This window comes from Cebus imitator, unplaced genomic scaffold (genome assembly GCF_001604975.1).
Source record: "Cebus imitator isolate Cc_AM_T3 unplaced genomic scaffold, Cebus_imitator-1.0 Scaffold271, whole genome shotgun sequence".
NCBI classification, from domain to species: domain Eukaryota; kingdom Metazoa; phylum Chordata; class Mammalia; order Primates; family Cebidae; genus Cebus; species Cebus imitator.
The window spans coordinates 2445655-2466729 of NW_016107586.1; the positions used below are offsets into that span (position 1 = coordinate 2445655).

General features: G+C 38.4%; 1 protein-coding gene across 1 annotated transcript in view; it reads left to right on the forward strand.

Moving 5' to 3' along the window:
- CFAP43 (cilia and flagella associated protein 43) overlaps window positions 1-21075 on the forward strand; it is a 97770-nt gene that overhangs the window by 51288 nt on the left and 25407 nt on the right. Inside the window, exons 20-27 of the mRNA XM_017500813.2 lie at window positions 5462-5587; window positions 9156-9260; window positions 10276-10392; window positions 11287-11517; window positions 13362-13568; window positions 15235-15324; window positions 15626-15706; window positions 16499-16624. Of these exons, the coding sequence (XP_017356302.2) occupies window positions 5462-5587; window positions 9156-9260; window positions 10276-10392; window positions 11287-11517; window positions 13362-13568; window positions 15235-15324; window positions 15626-15706; window positions 16499-16624 (1083 nt within the window). The remainder of the gene's footprint in view (window positions 1-5461; window positions 5588-9155; window positions 9261-10275; window positions 10393-11286; window positions 11518-13361; window positions 13569-15234; window positions 15325-15625; window positions 15707-16498; window positions 16625-21075) is intronic.

A 21075-nucleotide genomic window follows, 5' to 3' on the forward strand; every position in this document is an offset into this window, starting at 1 on the left:
TTGTTTTGGAGTAAGCCTTTCTATGACCTATTCAAACTCAAAATGCTAAAAAATTATTCTCAATACAACCAAATACCTGAAGTGATCAATCTGTCAGTGCTTTTTTTTTTTTTTTGGCAACCTCCCTTCTGGAGCTTTCCATCTTCCAGCTCCAGTCAAAGCACCTTGCTCTGCTCTATAGACCAGGTGTATGGTTGCTGTCCTAAAGATCTGCCTCCTGAGTTGGAGCTCCTATTTCCTGAGTCCCTTGTGATTTTTTTTTTTTTGTTTTCTTGGTATGTATCCTTCAGTAACTTCCTATACAGGACTGCTGGGTTGCACCATGCTTGGGAACATCTTTATAACATAGCTGTGCTTCTGGGGTGCCATCTAAGTGGAATCCACTGTGAATGGTGCCTTGCTGCTAGAGCTGTCAGATGCTTTGGCTCTGTTCTTGAGAAAGGGTACATGGGAGGTACATTTTCTGAGATGTGTTTTCTCTTAAAATGTGTTTATCCTACACTCATATCCATTTGAGAGTTTGCCTTCAGAATGTTGAAGTCTTGCTCCATTGTCTCCTGGCTTCCAGTGTTTGCTTTAGAGAATCCAATGCCTAACTCCCAGGAGACTTATAGGATCCTCTCTTTATCCACAGCGTTTGGAAATTTACAATTATGCACCTTGATATGTTTGATGAGTATTCTTGGTTTGCTGGTGCAAACCAAGATTCTCTTTCCTTTTCCACCCTTCTCTGAGCCCCAAGAGGCTGGCCTTTGTGGACAGTAGCAATGTACTCTCTTGCCTTCTGGCTTCTACTTGGGTTTAGGCAATAAGTGGCATCAGCAAAAGAGCCCCCATTGTTGCTGTTCATGAAGGCCAGCTTCTTGGGGCTCAGAGTATGGTTTGTAGGGACTAAGACCAGGGTCTTCATTCTCCCAGTTTCCTCCCTGTAGGGTTATTTGTTGGCAATGACTGCCATCCCTCTCCTGCATTTATGGTTCTCTCCAGGTTCATTAACCAGTCCCAGCTCTTGCCCTTCAGACCTAGGAGCAGAGATGGCTTGCCGCAGTTCGTAGCCTAATGCTTTATCATGTCTTGCTGGCTTTCTTTACTCTGCCAAATCTCTTTTTAAAGTTTCGCTCTTCAGTTTTCCCATTTGAACGTGTTACCTGTTTCCTACCAGGACCCTAGGTGTTTTCTTCTTTCATGTGCTAGACTTCGATGGGCATTTTAATAGGAAACCTTTGTCTCTCAGTTTTAGAAAATGTTCTTAAATCATTTCCTTGGTCCTTTGTTTTTATTTTCCTGATTAATAGTAAGGTTGAGCACCTTTTCATAAGTCTAAACTCTATTTTATTTCCTCTCCTGTGAATTTCCTGCTTATATTCTTTGCCTATTTCCTTATTGGGTAATTGGTCATTTTCTTGTTGATTATAGCAGTTCATTATTTTTATATTTTTATTTATATGTATCTAAGATAATTAGAGTTAGCTAGCCTGTGGTAACAAATAAACTCAAAAAAACATAATGGCACAGTGATGAGACGTTTATTCCTTCCCATGTAACCATCCTGGGTGGGTATTCAGCTCAGCAGCTGCTCTGTTCTACGCAGTCATTCAGAGACCCAGGCTATTGGAGACCCTGCTGTCTTTAACTCATGGCTTCTAAGGTTGCCTTGCTTGATCTCATCTGAATCAGCTGGAAAGAAAAATAGCATAAAGGTGTGCATGGGACATATCTAAAGGTAGTCCTTATTATTAGGTGGAATTGCATGCAATTGGTGTTTTATGTGGCTCCACCTACAAATATTTTCTAGAAAAGTATATGGCTCATCCTACTACAAATACTTTCTGTCTTGTCTTTTAACTTTTATAATGTGCTAAATTTTAAATAATTTTATTATAAAGCAGAATTTTAAAATTATGGCATGAACCAAGTTATTGATTTTTATTGATTTTTTTTTGGGGGGTTTTACATCTGATTTTAAATGGCCTTTGAAAGTCTCATGTATTTTCTTTTAATACTCTTTGACTTCACCTTTAATTTATTTTTTTGAATAGTATGACATATGGTTCCAATTTTGTTTTTTCAAATAAATAGCCCATTTCCCTGGTCCACTTTATTTAATATACTATCCTTTCTCTGCTGATTTGCAGTGTCTCCTCTGTCAATCCCTGGATATAGGATTGTTTCTGGACTCTTTGTTCTAAGATTGAGTATTGATCTTTTCTTGAGCCAATATCAAGCTATTTTAATTACTATTGCTTTATAACAGTTCTTCTATCCTGAGAATAATTCTCCTTTTGCCTTTCTTTTTTTTTTTTTAAATGGCCTTTTTATGTTTGCTTACTTTTCCATTGGAATTTTAAAATAAGCTTGTTAAACTCCATGAAAAACTCTGAGAATATATTGCTTGTAGTTTGATTTGGAGAAGAATTTATCTGCCAGCTCTGAACCTTAGTATATATAATATATCAATATATATGATAAAACTTTACTGAAGAATATTTTTTAATTTGAAATAAGGTGTATACAGACAGTCCCCTACTCACAGTGGTTCAACGTATAATTTTTCAACCTTATGATGGTGCAAAAGCAATGCACATTCAGTAGAAACTATGATTTAAATTTTGAATTTTGGTCTTTTCCCAGAGTAGCAATATGTGATACAATACTCTCTCACAATGTTGGGCAGTGTCAGTAAGCCACAGCTCCCAGTCAGCCATGCGATCACGAAGGTAAACAATGAAAACTCTGAATACTATGTTGCCAACATTTTTTGGATATCCTGTTTTATGTTTTTGCATCCCATCTTGTCTACAAATGCCCCTTTTGACATGATATTTTCATCTTATGATGGGTTTGTTGAGACATAACCCCATCATAAGTTGAGGAGCATCTGAATATTTATATATTTATATCTTTATTTATTTAGAGACAGGACTTGCTTAGTAACTCAGGCAGGAGTGCAATGGCATGATTGTAGTTCATTGCAGCCTTGAACTCCTGGGTTCAAGCAATCCTCCTACCTACCTCAGCCTTCCAAGTAGCTAGGACTGCAGGCATGCACCACCATGCCCAACTAATTTTTCTATTTTTTTGAAGAGACAGGGTCTCTCTATTTTGCCCAGGCTGATCTTGAATTCCTAGCCTTCTGCCTTGGCCTCCCAAACTGCTGGGATTATAGGCATGAGCCACTGCACCAGGCCTGTATATTTATTTCTTTTATAATATATACCTTTTCAAGTTATATTTTCATTAAATATATAATACTTATATATGTAAATTATATATTTATATATCTTTATTCAATTTTTATAAGAATCGTCAGTGAAAATTTATAGTTTCTCTAAAAGTGACATCGTGTAAATTTCTTATTAGGTTTATTTTAGGTATCTTATAGTTTATACTGTTTTTGTGAATGGAATATTTTTCTATTACATTGGTGATATGGTTTGGCTGTGTCCCCACCCAAATCTCATATTGAATTGTAGCTCCCATAATTCCCATGTGTTGTGTGAGGGACCTGGTGGGAGATAATTGAATCATGGGTTGGGTCTTTCACATGCTATTCTCATGATAGTAAATAAGTCTCAGGAGATCTGATGGTTTTAAAAAGGGGAGTTTCTTTGCACAAGCTCTCTTCTCTTGTCTGCTGCCATGTGAGATGTGCCTTTCTTTTCACCTTCTGCCATGATTGTGAGGCTTCCCCAGCCATGTGGAACTCTAAGTCCGTTAAACCTCTTTGTTTTGTAAATTGCCCAGTCTCAGATATGTCTTTATTAGTGGCATGAAAATAGACTAATACAATTGGTATATGTTACATATTAATATATATATTACTGGTATATAGAATGTTATTGATTTTTTTTTCTGACCACCTTGTTGAATTCTTCTTAGTTCTATTTTTTCACTTGATTATTTTAGATTATCTAGGTAGACTATCATATCTTTTGCAAATAACATATTTCTCTATTATCAGTCTTTCTACTTCATTTTCTTTTCTTGTCTTGTGATCCTTTTTTATGAAATACAGTATTGTGCATCCCTAGTTACTGTAAAATTATACTCTTCTTGCTTAATTAACATTTACTTTTGGGCAACAAGTCTTCTATTTGTTGAATTTATTGTCTCTGTTCACTGGTCTTGTTGTTCCCCAGATATTTAGGGATTTATTGTTATTATTTCATGCTTGTCTTTATAATTGAAACTCCCTGTTATAATTCCATGATACCTGCTCAGTCTGCGTCAGAAGTAGTATAGGAGATCTGACTTTAGCAGATATGCTGTCTGTTCTCAGTAAAAAGAGAAGGGTTAGGTGGTGTTGGGAAGTGTCTTGGCAGCCCATTGTGTGGAGGGGGGTGTTCTCCATTCTTTCTAGCCACTAACAGATTCCTTGGGCCTTGCCCTGGTTTTCCAATCTAAATATTCATTCCAGTTGCTTCTACCTGGAGACAAACACTCCAGTTACTACTGCTGGGCCCTAGGGAACTTTACCAGGTAGGGGTACAGACAGGTTCTACTGTCTGTTTCTGGTCCAGTACCCCCAGCTAACCAACCTGCCAGTACTCTTAGGCAAACCCTTGTTCCTGTATCTGGTTCCTGTAGCTTCTATCTCTTGTTGAGTGCTGTCCTGAGGGCATTCGGGCCTGTGATGCATCTTCCTGATCCGTCTGATTTCCATCGTTCAGTTGTTATAGTTTTCGTGGTCCTGAAGGATTCTATTTCTTTTTTCCTCTTCATTGTAGTAACAGATTTATCTATTCTATACTTCTTTTCCCTTAACTTTATGTTTTGGGACAAAAGTGAAAAATAGTTAAACTAATTCTCAGTCTATCAGTTTGAAACTGAAGTCCCATTTTTTCTATCACGTTGTCTGCCTTATTTTTGATTTGTAAGTGCTTTTCATATATTAAAGACATTAATATTTTGTCATATGTGTTGCAGTGTATCCTTTGCCCCTGAATTTTTTGACATTATGAACTTTTAAAGATAATTTTTATTGTACAGAAGTTTAAATTCATACAAAATTGGAGGTAATCGTAACATAATACATCCAATGGCCAATACCATTTCACCGATGCTTCCATCCATTACCACCCCGATTATTTTGAAGTAAATCCCAGACATCATATCATTTCATCTTTAATTACTTCAGTATGTATCTTTAAGTGATACTCTTAAAACACATAACCATTATGCTGTTAGTATACCTCAAACTAACAACAGTGCTTTAATATCATTGAATGAAATGATGAGCTTATGTATTTTTGTAATTTTTCCTATTAGATGAATGAGTTTTTAAGGATGAACCTTAAAACTTCAATAACCATAATAAGCCTATAATCTAATTCTTTACTTACTAGTACATTTAGGTAAGTAGAACATGTATTTTTATCAATTGTTGCCTAAAATAAACTAAGAAAAGTATCTTGTTACAGTTTAATTCTTTGTCAACACCCTTTTTTATTTCAACGTTTAGATTCTGAATATGATGGAAGAAAATGACAAACTAGAAAATATTGCAAAATTAGACCAACAGGAATTTGGCCTAGATCTTGAGGCACTGGAAAGGCTTCATGAGGAAAGTCAGGAAGAAGTGGCAAAGGTATAAAAAAGTATAATTTAAGCACCATAAAGCTATGATGAAAGAAGTAAAAAGATAATAGAAAAGGGAACTCTTTTATAATAATGTGAATATGACAAAACCTTTTCCAGTATAATGTGAATAAAGCAAACGTAGTGCATATGAGTGTAATGAGTCAGAGGACCTTTGAATTTGTGGGTTAGAAGCAGGAAGAACATCTAGGCTAGCCAGACATCTGATGTTTGCTTCCCCTTCATGGCATTCCTGCCAACCATATGTTTGAACATTTTTGGAAGTCATCTCTGCCACCTCATTGCCTACTTTGGACACTTCTGGCTTAGTAAGCCCTTTCTTAATTAGAGTTGAAATCTTTCTTTTTGTACTCACTGATCCTTCTACTCTGTGAGCACTTCCTACTCTATGGCCCCTCTGAGAGTGGTAGAGTATTAGCAATTTCCTTGTTCCCTGTGGATCTTCTTCTGTCTGGGCTAATTATCCCAGCTCCTTTGACCATCATATATCATGGTTTCAATAGCCTCATCATCATCATGCTGTTTTCCTCTGGATTAATTATATTTGCATATGGTATCCACAGAAAAATTCCAATTATTTTATATCCAGTTTAGAGAAAAGTATAAACTGAAACCTCCATTCATACTATACTTCTATTAATTTAACCTTTGTATTATTTTGTGACAGACACATCAGATCGTTTGCTTATACGGATTTTATTTTAAATAAAAGCCCTAAGCATGTTTTACACAGGCTATTCTGAAGCTACCTCTTTCTCAACCTGCTAGTACAGTTTAATTTTTTAAATGTGCAAATATAAAAACACAGGAGAATGAAAGAGCTGAATTCAAGGACGGCTGTGGTGGATTATAATAGGTTAAACAACTACACCAAGAAAAGGCTGATTATTTGACTGATGTCTCTAGGAGGGAGGTTTCTACCATGTGCCCCAGGACTTGGTCCTGATAAAAATGTTTATTAATGACTTGGGTGAAGATATAGAAATAAGGAGGATTTGTCAAATTAGTGAATGACATGAGACTGAGAAGATGAGGAAATGTAGTGGATAACATAATTTGAACAAGAGTATCTCAACAGACTGACTTAGTACAATAAAATTTACCTGGGATAATCATTCATTCTGCAACATTTATTAATGTGCTGGGCAGATTAATCTAGATGCTGGGAATACAATAAAGAAGACAGACACATTTCTGCTGTCATGAGACTAATGTAGTGAGGAAGAGTGTCCATAAACAAGTCTCTACATAGTATATGATGGAAACAAACTGGATGCTGTGATAGATGTGGGAGATCTACTTTTGTGGTCAAAGAAAACCACTTCAAGGGGCTGACATTTCAGTTGAGAACTAAAGGAAGAGAGAGAGCTGGCTGTGCAAAGATCTGGGGGAAGAGAATGTCAAGCACTGGGAACAGCAAGAGCAAAGGCCCACAGGCAGAAATGGCTTGAAGTATTCCAGGAACAGCATGGCCAGAAAGGCAGAAGCATGGCGGATAGGAGAGAGCCTCGTGGAATGAGGTGGAGGAGATAGGCAGAGGCTAGTCCCTGAAGACCTTGTATGTTGTGGTAAAGACTGGCTTTTTTATTCAATGTGTAACAGGAAGCTATGGAAAAAAATCCCATTTTCTTATCACAACAAGTAGGCACCAATGTAGGAGCTTTTTGAATGTTATTTATTTTGATGATTACAATCCAAAAAGGCAGGTGATAGTTTGCCCCACTTGAAAAAAACTGAGGTTTTGATAGAGGCTTAGAGAGCTAGAGTCACATGGCTAAGATCAGAGCCAGGGAGATCCTGGCTGCTGCCACCAGGCCACAGGCTCTTCCTCCTTGGCTCTGACTTGGCTCAGGCTCAGAATGCCCCCTGGTATTCTGCATCATGTTCTCCCAGCCCACTCATCTTGACCACTCAGCAATGCATGTGGATTTGGTGCCTGCCTCCTTCCTCACCGTTGTTTCTCTCTCCAAGCTGTATACGACTACTTGACACTGAACCTGCTCCCCTGGCCCACTGAGCTATTTACCATTGCCAAACCCATCCTATTCGCTCCACCACCACCCTGTGCCCCTGCCCCAAATGCCCCTCCTTGCCATTTACCAAATTCATCCTCATCCCTCAAGAGTTCTCCTTGATCCTCTGAGGCAGGATTTGGTGCAGGGAAAGGCCCTCTACATGCTAGTTTCCCTCATATTGTTTATTTTTTTTCTTGAGCTCTGTGCCTTTGAAGAGATGTTAACACCAGATTGGGTACAATAGTGGTCCAGTAGAGAACAATGTTAGCAGATGACACCATAAACTCAGCTGTTTAGGAGATTTCAGCATGTTTAGGAGCAGAATACTAGTCCTTGGGAGGAGTTAGTGGCACCTGCCAGTCAGGGATGTGAATGAGAGACTAGGCTACTACCCTGCCCTGGCCAGGATCTCAACAATAGGAAAAAAACCAAAGCCCAATCATGACAACTCGGACACAGTACTAGGGATTGAGTTTGGAAGAGTTGATCGAACAGCCTCAGCAGTGGACAGAGAAGGGCTGAGTAGGCTTGGAATCAGGCAGTTTCTGACAACTGATACGCCAAGCCAGCTATCTATTTAGGAAGAAATAATTTAAAACTGTTTTAGCTATTAACTCGCTGGATCAGAATAAAAAAGAAATGAATTGCAAATTAAAGTCATGTAATTAGACAGTAAATAAACAGAAATTCACAAGAAGTACTAAAAAAGACATTTTAAACCTGGGAGACTTTATTCTTAGCTAGTTTGCTAATAATTCTGCCAACAAAATGAAGTGCACAAAGGTCCTGAAGAGGATCCTAAGGACTAAAGATTGTTAGGTCTCACTTTCACACCAGGCCTTTCAGCAAACTCTATTAAAATAGGAATACTTAATTATTTAAGTAATAAGCAATGGGATTACTTAAGCAAGTAAAACTAACTGAAGTAACATATGTTTTAGGTGCAAAAAAATGCAAATTGTATGATCTCCAAGAGTAGTAGAGGGTTCTTTTTATTGTGGACATAAATAATAGAAGAATTAAGTACAGTAAAGACTCCCAGACAGAGGTCACAAACTGGCAATTTAAATGTGTGTTGGTGAGATTTAAGCCAACATTTAGATATCCAGCAGTTTCACATAAAAATATGAATTCCAATCCTCTCTAATAAAACAGGAAGACTTCGCTCAGTGGTTTTGCTTCCCTGCTGTTCCAACCAGCGGAGTTTGTACACATTAGCCATGCAGCTCACCACCACAGTGCATCCATCCTCACACCCGACTTCACTCATGTGTGGGACCTGACCAACCTTAGAGGTACTGTATGTCCTCAAGGAAGGGAAATTAAGCCTACAGACAAACTTCAGGAGACATTCTCAAAAGCAGAGATGTGTTTCCCAGAAGTACATCTCAGTGCAGGGTGGCTCAAAGTGTTGGAGAAAGACAACCAAACTCTACCACTGAAGGTGCAGCTTATGAATACTTGGTGAACTTAGAGGAAAGATTATTGTTTCTGAGGCCACACTTTCATTTTTGTCTTTTCCCTTTATCTGCGTTCTTCAAGATGAAAAAGGATGTAGAGATGCATAACCTAGCCAAGAGCTATTTGGCTGAACTTATCAAAGAAGAGTGTTGGAATTCAATGGCTGTAAAAGGTCGAGCTCTTAAGGTAACAGAACCCTAGGTACAAAACCTGATGAGATTTGTCATAGAAAGCTCAGGAAAGCTTTACAAATAAATTTAAGAAAATTCATAGCTTAGCAAAGCACTGAGAACATGGCTTGCCCCTTCCTATACTGAATTTCACCTGGATGTGTCCCGGTCTCTTGGTTTCTTCGCTCTATGCTCAGTCCCCATGTGCTTCCCAGCCAGCATTTCTGAAGATCTGTCTTAGCATTTCTTTCCTCCTTTCCTCTCAGACATCCCCGGCATCTGGGTCTTACTAGCTGTCTGCTCACTCACATTTCATACATATTGAAAGGTAGACAAAATCTGGTTCATGTTTCTATCTGTGCCTGCCCTCCTATTTTCTAAGGAGCTGTTTTTCGCTGAGATTCTCCCCAGTACAATTTCTCTCTTTGTACAGGATGACCAAAAGTCTCAGGTAATGTCTGTGATCCCAGAATAACTATTCTCAGCACCCTTTTCACTTTCAAATATGCTCCCAGTACAGACAATGAAGTATACAGCCACCCTACATTTTATGTAATTGAGTATTGCTCTAAAACAGCGTTCTCATGAGTCATATATTTTGGGCTGGATCATTCCTTGTTGTGGGAGCTGTTCTATGCACTGTAAGAAGTTTAGCAACATTCCTAGCCTTTATCTGGAGACAATAGCATTGTTCACCTCCAGTAATGACAATAAAAAAATGTTGCTGGACATTGCCAAATGTCTTGGGGAAAAATGACAGAGAGGGAAGGAAGGGGAAAAAATGCTCCTAGTTGAGAACTACTGACCTAGAAATTAATCCTTCACAAAAGCCCAGTATTTTATATAAAGCTTATACCAATACTTATGGAATATATTGTTTTATTTTTTTTAATGTTTCCATTGCCAATTTTACTCATGCATGATAACCTATGGGTTAATGTTAATCACAGAAAACATCCCTTGCTCAACACCAGATACACACAGTTATACTACAAATGGATTTATTTCATCTTGTGTTTTTTTTCTCCAAGTGTTTTCATATCCCCTGTGTGGTTGAAAACTTCCCAATGAAAGCACGCACAGCTGAAGAGCTGAAAGAATTGGAAAGAGTTTTACAGCAAAAGAAGATTGAAGCAGAGTGTCTAAAAGTACAATTTTAAATATATATGTATTTATATAAGTGATATGCTTTATTTTAGAGTCTCCTTTGTTCAGATTTGAATTGGGATATAATTTAAGTTTAGATATTGTATGTATTTATATTTTTATTTCTTGTTAATTATAGAATATATTCTAATGAATATAGAAGCCTATATCCCCAAAATAAATCAAAGAGCCTGTATCCTACACAATACTGGCTAGCCCTCAAATATAAGGATATACCTTTAAAAAATTAGATTTGGGGTTTTGCTCTTATCCGCACAGAGGTTGTCTTCATGCACAATTATCCTTTTTATCCTCTCTTGTCACTAGGGATTGTGTTTCAAGATAATTGATCAAGAATGAAGTAGAATTTGTTTTGACAGAATTATGGTTTTCCTAAATCCCAACTTTTTAAGCAATAATCTCTGCCAAACCACTAAAAAAACACTGCCCTTCAGTGTAGTTTTGTTTTGGCTAGAACTTTGCACTGACTCTTTTTCTGAAACAAAATGGAGGTATGCTTAATTCTTCTTAACCTTCACCCACCAGTCCTTTGTGAACAAGTTTCTTTGTAAAATATAAAGAGAAGATATATTTCTTAAGTACCAAGAAAGACTCAAAATAGTTACAAGCAGGTGTCATACTGACAGAAAGATATAAATATTACACATCATCAAGGACAATTTTTATTCCTTTGATTTATCCATCGTTTATCAGTTTCTGAAGCTTTAATCTCTTCTGCAGCAGTTCTGGGATCTATTCATCACTTTGAATTCAGTTCTTGGCAAGACAATTTAGCAAATTAAAATGATTGTTGACATAATTAAGTTGTCACAAACTTTCCCTTTAGAGGATTCTTATTATTGCATAACTTCTGTGTCATCTTTTTTTACATTTAGCTACGGAAGGAGATTGTAGAGGCTCAGTCTGGAGTTACATTGGTTAAAAAGCATCATGAAGAGGATGATGAAGAAGAGGAAGAGGAAGACAAGAAAGCAGAATATAGCAACTTGCCCAATTACCTGCTTGGTAGTCTGAGTACTGATTTTGGGGTAGACACCTCTTTTTTGTCAAGCCAATTAGAACTTCATTCCAGAGAAGAGAAAATCAACCAAATTATATTACTGAAAGTGAGTGAATTTTCATTTTATTCTCAAAAATCTCTAGAAACTCTACATCAGGTGGTTTTCAAGGGCTCACATTGAAAACTAATGCCAATCAAATGATTTAAAAATACATTGAGGAGGGGGGCATGGTGGTTCATGCATGTAATCCCAATACTTTGGGAGGCCAAGGCAGGCAGATCATGAAGTCAAGAGACCAAGACCATCCAGCTAACATGATGAAACCCCATCTCTACTAAAAATACAAAACTTAGCTAGGCGTGGCAGGGCGTGACAGCGCGTGCCTGTAGTCCTAGGTACTCAGAGGCTGAGCCAGGAAAATCTCTTGAACCAGGGAGTTGGAGATGGTGCAAAAGCACTCCCACCTGGCAACAGAGTGAGACTCCATCTCAATAAATAAATAAGAATAAAATAAATAGAGGAATATACAGATACTTTCCAAGTCCCTTAGCCAGATCTTGTGTACAAGAGTTGCATTTAATGATTTGGACTAGGTTACTGTGATACCAAGTTTTCTAAAGAACATCCCACAACAGCTGACACCACAAACCATTCTTCTGCTTTGATCTTCAGTAAGCTGAAAGAGAAAAGAAAATACTTGAATTCCATTTTCTCAGTAAACCCAAATGTCAATTAGGATCTCCTTGTAAGATCAAGATGTGATTACTTATCTATCTGCTTAACCTGGGGAAAGACAGTTTCCTCTAAGATTTCTGTAAATTTGGGGGTTCAAGGATAAGATATGGGGTCCCTCTGGCTCTAAGCTCCTACTCCTTAACTTTCTACCAGTCTCAGAATACTTCTGAACATGTAGAAGCCCTGACTGAAGGTCTTTGAAAATCCAATGACTGAGATTGTGCCAATGAAGATAGTTTGAAATTTAATGCTGGCAATCCCTGTTCCTGAAAGCCCTTCAGCCATGTCTGCAATTTGAATTCCAGTCTCCTGCCATGTGCTCAGCTCTCTCTTCTTATCCTTTTCTTTTTCTCCTCTTGCCCCTGAAATTTCTGTTCATTTATGCTCAGAGCTATTTAGTTACCTCATTTGTTGCTCAGCTTCTGCCTTGAGGGCCTCACCTTCTTGGTGCTTTATTAAGGTGTTTTCCTACAAGAAGGTAATTTCAGCCCAGGAGAAATTCTCATACAAGCTGTTAAGATCATTTTTTCACCCTGCTTTAATGGTTTCATCTTCAGTAGGCTAGACATACAGACTAAACTCCCATGGCAACCTAAAGGCCACTTTGGGTTGACCCATTAGCAGGAGTGGGAGCAATCTAGTTGGTCCCACTGGCACCTTAGGAATTGGTCTCACCAACTGGCTAGCACACGTTTCTTTCCTACTTGAGAATGACATGTCCATATAGAGGAAGAGTATTGTGTGTGGTGATGATTCTCTGGCAGGTTCTGTAAATACTTTCCATAAGCCATCTATTCTTTTCCACATCTACTCCAATCCAGGTTCCAAAGAAAAGACATGTACCAACTTAAATCCTGTATGTTGCTTTTTCGATATTTTATAGTAGATTTTGTACAAAAGTAGAGAGAATAGCCCAATGAGCTTCTAAGTACCCATCACCCACTTCAGCATTTGTTAACCTGCACATGGAATTACAATTTATATTTCAGGAAGTAGATTATGGTCTAACAATTATGTGTTCGTCTTAATGCTACCCATACTTGGATGCCACTGTGGATTATTGAGCCAAGGAATTAATATAAGTAGTGTTCTGAAAGATTCATTTTACATTCTTAAAAGACAATTCGTGGAATGATTTTGGAGGGAAAGTATAATTGCGGGATCAGTGAAGATATAATATGTGATGTGTTTTCAGTAACATGTTAATATTTCAGGATATCATTTACAAGGTAAAAACTGCTTTCAATAATGAGTTTGATGCTGCATATAAACAAAAAGAGTTTGAAATTGCACGTGTGAAGGAAAGAAATGTTCGAATTCGAGAAATTATTTTAGATCTGGAATTGGAAGAAGCAGTCTGGCAACCAGAATTTGAAGACTGTGAGAAGCCAGAGAGAACGCTTGTTGTGCAAGATGAGGAGGTACTGGCTAGCTGTGTTCTCCTTTCCCTTCTTTGTCAGGAGATTTTTCCCAGATCCTATTTGTTCACTTTGCCTCTATGGGAAATGATTGTATTGGGTAGCATTCTCAGTTGCAGATAACAGAAACAGGCGATATAGCCTCAGCAATAATGAGAATTTATTTTACGAATCCCATGGAGTCCAGGGAAGATTTGGACACTGAGCCCAGGAAGAAGCAGAAACCAAAGACTAGAGCCTTGTGGGAGGTCCAGAAGCCCTCTTTCTTCATTTTTTAGTTCACATTACTCTGCATTTCTACTTCCTCTAGCAATTTCTACTTTGTCTCTTCTCCACACAAGAAAGCAGCTGGTCTGAATTAGATTCTTAGTCCCAATTCCCAGTGCATTTGGGAAGGGGCTCCGTGGCCCAGTTTGGGTCCAGTGCCTATACTCAGAGTGGTTGGGTCACATTGCAGGAATGAGGCCAGTGGAGCTCCAGTAATGATCTAGGTCATTTGGGCAGTGTGGATCCCAGAGAAAGGGGCTCTCTAAACAGCCTTCTTTAAAGGTTTTGGCATAGATCCAGTTGAAAATAAATGCCTAAAGAAAACAATTATGACAATATTTTATTTTTTAAAAGTAAAAAAAAAAATGCTAGCGAATACCCAAAGAAAAACCTTTTCTCACATAAAACCAACTTGACTCCTGGGGGCAAAAGATAATTGTGGTGTTTAGAAGTAATAGCAAATATTTTTACAGTCTCTGCTGGATGCTGGCTGGGCACCATTCTAGATGCCCTAGGTGGATGGAAACGAATTTATCATTGTAAGTCCTTATAAGGTAGGTACTGATAACTGCTTCCATTTTATAGATGAGGAGAGTGAGACACAGAGAGTTTGAGTAGTTTGACCACAGTTATATCATTGTTGGGAGTTTGGACCCAAACCATCATACTAGAGTTCATCCTCTTAGCCTGGACACTCTGCTGTACTTGTTTAAGCAAGTTGTTTTTCCTGAACCAGACTTTCACTATGTGACCTAAAACTCTGAAGCAAGATGACAGCAAGGACCTCATTCTGCTGCTCTCTATAGGGCCCTGCTTGGGGCAGTCACTTTGTACCTGCTTCTCCTTGGGCTCTAATCCATCCTACATTTAGGAGAGTGATCTCGCCACAAGCCAAACTTACTATGTCCCTCTTCTGTCTCACCCCTTGCAGTGGTTGCTCACTTCATTTAGGATAAAGCCCACAAGCCTCCTCCTAACTGCCCACCCCTACCCCCTTTCTTGCCCAACGACTCTCCCATCTGGCTCCATTCTGGTCACAATTTTATTCTCACAGTCCCTTGAATGCCCCAAGCTCTTGACCTCTTTGGACCCCTATCCTTCAGAATTTGGCTTAGATGGCCCTTCTTTGAGCCCTCTTCCCTCCCCTCCTTAATCTATCAGGTCCCCTGTTATAATCCTTTTAGTGGTGGACACATACTTTGAGAGTTAATACAGAAGTAAAGATCTCTTTTTCCAGCCCTCTCATTTTAGACCTCATCTTCATTCCAAAATAGAAAATGGGGTGCAAAGTCTGCAGAACCCCTCTAATCCCCTTAGTATCTTCTAGCCTCCAGTACGTGGAAGGAAAGTTGAGTTTGAATTTTGTAAGAATAATAGCGGGAAATTACATTTTCTCTTTCAGATTACAGCCAACAAATATGTTAAGCCGTGGCACAAAGCCAAAGCAGAATTGCTCACGAGTCGTGAAACGGAGCACTGGCTTCTGATACAGGCATGCAGCTTCACTTACACAGGACCTAAGACCCTCTTTGTTTTAGGGATACTGTCTTCTAGTTTGGTTTAATAGTCTTTCACCTGTATGCTATCATGGAAACCCATCAACCTATTTGTCATGGTCAGAGGTCACTTGAATCTCAATTGACCTCCTTCCCTTCTCTCCTCCAGGCACTGTCTACCTTCCCCAATCCCAAATGCAGTCATTCTAATGTTGTGGGGGGGAAGCTGCCTCTGGAGCCACCCAAAGTGTCAGGTCTCTGTCTCAGCATTCCTCTTTGATTCTGGCTCCTTCCCAGGGCACCAGCACAAGACTCCGAGCTCTGATGGACATGATGGGAGGAGTTCTGGAAGTCAAGAAGGAAGACATTTTGAGAATGGTGATATTTCTGTTCATCCTTGTGGATGGTGGAATGGGGTGGAAAGAGCTACTTAAATTTTACCGTTTTTGTCCTAGATAAACCTTGGTTTTAGAAGTTCTACAGCAACAAATATTCTACAACTTCCAAAGTACCTCATAAACATACCACACTAGGGCCTGGCGTGGTGGCTTATGCCTGTAATCCCAGCACTTGAGGAAGCTACGTGAGGAGGCCAGAAGTTCAAGGCAGGAGGCCAGGAGTCCAAGGCTACAGTGAGCTGTGATCATACCACTGCACTCCAGCCTGGGAGACAGACCCTATCTCAGAAAACCAAAACCATACCACATTAGGCAGATAATAAATTTCAAACTGCAGGTTTGCCTTCCAATCTGACAAGACACAAACAAATCAACAAAAATAAGTAACTATAGTGGTTTTGGTCTCTACTGAAGGCAGGAATACTGTTTCATCAGTAATACTTCAGATACACCAGGAAACATTTTTTTTTTAATACCTAACATAGGTGTTCCTAGATCTCAGGGGTAGTTATAGCTATAAAAATACCAAAACACCCCTCTGAGTACATCACCTAAGAGTCTAGGTATATCCCACCCTGCTCACCTTCACCTAAGTCACAGAAGAACTGTCGTAACATTTTAAAATATCTTTTACCCAAGATGTCAGGTCATTGTCCTTGCCAATGTGAAGGACTGTATCCTTTTAAAGGGCTTTTTAAAAAAACTCTGAGCTTTTACTGTACTACTGCATTTATGTTTGAGCTGAAATATGTGCTTTTCTTCATATCTTCAGGTGATTCCTCAACCTGCTTTCATGGCAAAACCTGATGCTGTATGGACTGAAGAAGAAAGAAAACAATTCAAAGATTATGAGAAAAAAGTAAAGGAGTTAAATGAAGAAAGAGATAAGTATAGAAAGGTCAGAAGAGCAAAGAATTAATATAACCTACCATATCCAGAGTGCTGTTTAAATATCTTTTCAAATGTTTTCTATTTTCTCAATATCTTTAATAGCTTAAGGATAGTGTTTTAGCTTAAGTTCTCAAGAATATTTAGGGAAGTAGGTGGAGATATATTTAAGGAGTTAAAATAATTTTAAAGCAAAGAAACCTGTCCACATTTTTATATAGCAATAGAGTTTTTTTTTAAGCTTTTATTGATTTCAGCATTTCCCATGTCATTACAATTTATTTCTTCATTCTACAGGTGTTCAATGAACACCTATTACATGTTCAAGTCACTACAAGGTATTGCTCTGTGTTGTGTACATTTATTTCAATTCAGTAATACTTTTGCTTGATTTGTTCACCATTTCAAAAAAAGGATTTGAAGAATGAATGGCACAATCAATGCAGTATGTTATTTACAACTCTAATTCAAAGTTTTTACAGTGCAGTTCTTCTACTTTTATCCCCGTCCATCAGAAGGAAATACTGTAACATTAAAATTACTTATAATTACAGTAGAGATATAAAAGATGATCGTGTGCAGCCAAGTAGATAATATTTATTCTTCTGTGAAGGAAGTAAAGTCATACCATCATTCAAGGTAGGACAGCTTGCCAGCTTGCTAGTGGCTGTATCTCATGAAGAGCTTCTTTGAATCTGTTGTGAACCTGTCCACATTTTTATTCACTGCATCCCTCCAGGGTCCCTTGTATTTTAACCTAAAATGGTACTTACCTAAAGCCAAAATCAGTAATGCTGAAAGAAGTAAAGATTTTAAAGGGTTAGGGAGTATAGCTGCCTAAGGAATAAAGGCTGGTGACCTATCAACTACATTTACTCCACAGTTTTGTGTTGTTAGATAGTCCACAGCCTGCACCATCACTTCCTGCACCTTCTTCATACTCGCTGCTGAAACCCCAGCCTTGATTAAATGGTACTCTGCCTTCTCTGCACCTGCATCCATGAAGTGGCTAAAGAAAAACTATTGACTGGGTTTAAACAATGCCTTAATCTCAGCTGGGTCCTTAGGGCTGCTCCACAGTGCTACTCCATTTTTCCCCTAGCGAAGCACTCTCACACTTGAATGTGAGTCTGTGTCACCTGGGGGATTTGTTAAAAATGCAGATTCAAATTTCATTGTTGTTCTGGGAAAATGGAAGGATGCTGAGATTTTGCATTCCAAACCAGCTATTGCTGGCCAGTGGGACCCTAATTTAAGTAGTAGGATCCTACAATACCATTTTACGCCCATTGCTCATCTCTCAAACTTTCAGCACCTGTTGCCCTCAACTAATTCTCACCTTATTTTCTATTTCACTAAGAGAAGAGAAACAACTAAAAGTGATTTCCCTTACTCCTCTACTGCCACATCCACCCCCGACCTGCACGGAATCCATGGCAGCTGGCTTTCTGCTTCCTATGGATGAAATGGCCTTGCATCCACCTAAGCCCGGTCCTCCCCTGGTACACTAGCCACCATCCCATCTCACCTACTCAGTGTCATTACTCATCAGTTTACCCTCTTCTTTCCTGCATCATCAATTTTTCCCTCCCTGTGGATTTTTCCCATTGGCATAGACACATGCTATAATTGTATATGTCTCTCATCTTATTAAAAAAAATACTTCCTGGAAGGAAATGCTAGGGTTCTTTCTGCTGTTCTTGTGACATTTGGGTCAGTTGGAATTTATTTCAAAACAAAGAGTTAAAGGAAAAAAAACAACTGCTTTGACTTCTCTTTCCCCTGGATCTACTCAATGCCTCTGGTCTCCTTTACAGCAAAACTCAAAAAAATCTGTGTTAATGGTTTTCAGTTTCTCTCTCTCTCAAAAAAAATCTTGTATTGTGGAAAATGTCAATCATGTATAAAAGTAGAGAGAGCAGTATAATGACCCCTTTGTCCAGATAATTCTACAATTATCTACTCGTGGCCAGTCTTATTTCCTTTTATACCCCCACTTACTTCCCTAGCATTGGATTATTTTTCACCAATTTTTATTTTAGAATGATTCAAATGTACAGAAATGTTGCATAAATAGTACCATCTATATACCACACATTTATACCATTAGCATATATATTATGTTATATATATACCTGTGCACATCAGTTTTTTATATTGCCACATTTGTTCTCTTTATCTCCTGAATAGACAAATCACAAATATCATGATACTCCTATATAATACAGCATAAACCTTCTAAGAACAAAAATATTCTTCTACATAACCACAGTAAAATTATCATACAAAAGAAGCTTAATATTAATGTGATTATCTAATTAAGTCCATATTCAGATTACCCTGTTATCCAAGTAATGTCCTTCATAGCTTCTTTGTTGCTGTTTATCCAAAAATCTAATCAATTGCACTTAGTTTTTAATGTTCTTTTAGTCTCCTTTAATGCAGAACAGTTCCATGGCTTTGTGTTGGAGTTCCATGACATTGACATTTTTTAAAAATTGAGGCCAATTTTTTTGTGGAATGTCTCCCAAGTTGAATTTGATTGTTTTCTCATGATTAGATTTAGGTGCAAATTTTTGACAATCATACTAAGTAGATGATGCTGTGTCTTTGGTGCATCATATCAGGAGGCTCTTGATTTCAGTCAGTCCCACTATTGGTAACATTAAGTATGATCACAGGTAAGGAGGGTTTCTCTAAATTTTTTTATTGTAAGTTCTCTTTCTCATTTGTGTGGTGACATTTTGAGTCTGACTCTCTGTTCATTCTGTCTTTTGGCATCTATTGATGATCCTTGCTTGAATCAATTATTACCATAGTGATTGCAAAATGGTGCCTTTCTAGTTTTTATCATTTACTCCATATTTATTCGTTAGTATTCTTCTGAAAAGAGGAGGTTTCCTCTGCCCTACCGAGGCATACTCTAACTTAATGTGTTTTAATCCATGACTGTCATTATTATTTCTGTTGTTCTAATTGTTTGGAGCTTCTTCAAGTTATTATCTGTGTCCTTTTCACCTGTCCACATCAGTTTTTGAGCACTTTCTCCGTTTCTAACACAATAAGATCTTCTAGGTACCTAGAATCAGCTAAATTTTTTTAAAAGAATCCTGGATTCCTTTTACTGGGAGTTGGTATTTAGAGACCAAGATCTGGACACTAAATGTGCTCTTTGCTGTAGGGGTTGAGAGTCATTCTCTGTCTCCCTCCCTCTCTCTCTCTTACACACACACACACATACATACATACATACATGCATACATACATACACACACACATACATACATACAGTTAGCTCCAGTTCCAACCCAATTCCAGTTCAACAGCACAGGGTTCTTTTCTCTTTCCTTCATTTAATATTTAGACTCCTTTTTCAGTGAAAACTCTAGTTCCCAAAATATAAATATACTTACTGATTTGCTCAGTCTTACAATGTGTATAAAATACCTCTATCAAAAATGCTTCCCCATTTGCCCCCTATGTTTTTTTCATCTAACTGTCTCTGCCTCTTCCCAGAGATTCCAGCTGGCTAGAGGCTGAGCCCTTTGGTAACAACATTTTAGGGAACATGAGCACAATGCATAATGTTCTTAAAAGCACGTTGTGATGTGTACATTTTGTAATTACCTTTGGTGTTGTTTTATAGCAACCGTTCGTAAAACATTCCAAATACTTCTACATCTCTGCAATCTAATCCCTTTGTCACTTTTGGAAGGTGACTTTTCAGCTTAATGCGCATTGCCCTCTCCATAGAGGAAGGAAAAGTGTATGGGCCTGCCTTACTGAGAACTAAACAGAGCCCAGGGAAAGACTCCCCTGTGGGCAACCACGTTGTTCTCTGCAAAGTATCAGCCAAAACAGAAAGGTGATTCCAGGAGGTGTTAACCAAACAAGAACAACAACAAAAATGTGCAGTTAAGGTTTTCAGCTTTAAGGTATCTTTGGACAATGCTACTTTTACTTGTTTTTTTTTTCATTAGAAGTGACCAAAATTAAGATGACCTCTGAGGCCAAATTTTTGTCCCATCCCTCTCCCCTTCCCAACTGCTCACAGAATGGACCATGTGCTCCTTATGCTGAGAGGACCACTTACTGGCTCTCCTGCCTCCTTGAAATAAAGAAATAAGATTACGTTTTTGCCACCAATTTAGCCATATAAACGCCATCTCCTTGCCCTTTTCTGGGTTTGGAGCTGCTGTCACTAAAAGTGCCATCTCATTGTCCTTTGTTTCAGGGTGCTGGAGAAATTTTGAACAGGTTATGTACAAAACCTTTTACATTTTATATTATTTTAGAACTTTGCTTCTTTGGGTTTGTGGCATCCGGCCACCCTGTCTGGCTGTGAGAGCTCTCTAAAGTCTGTGGGCTGGCAGTTTGCTGATCATTTAAAGATTCTTTCCCTACCCACTCCCCACTTTTTGGTAAGGTTTTTGTGTAAGGTCTGTTAGGTTTACATCCTGA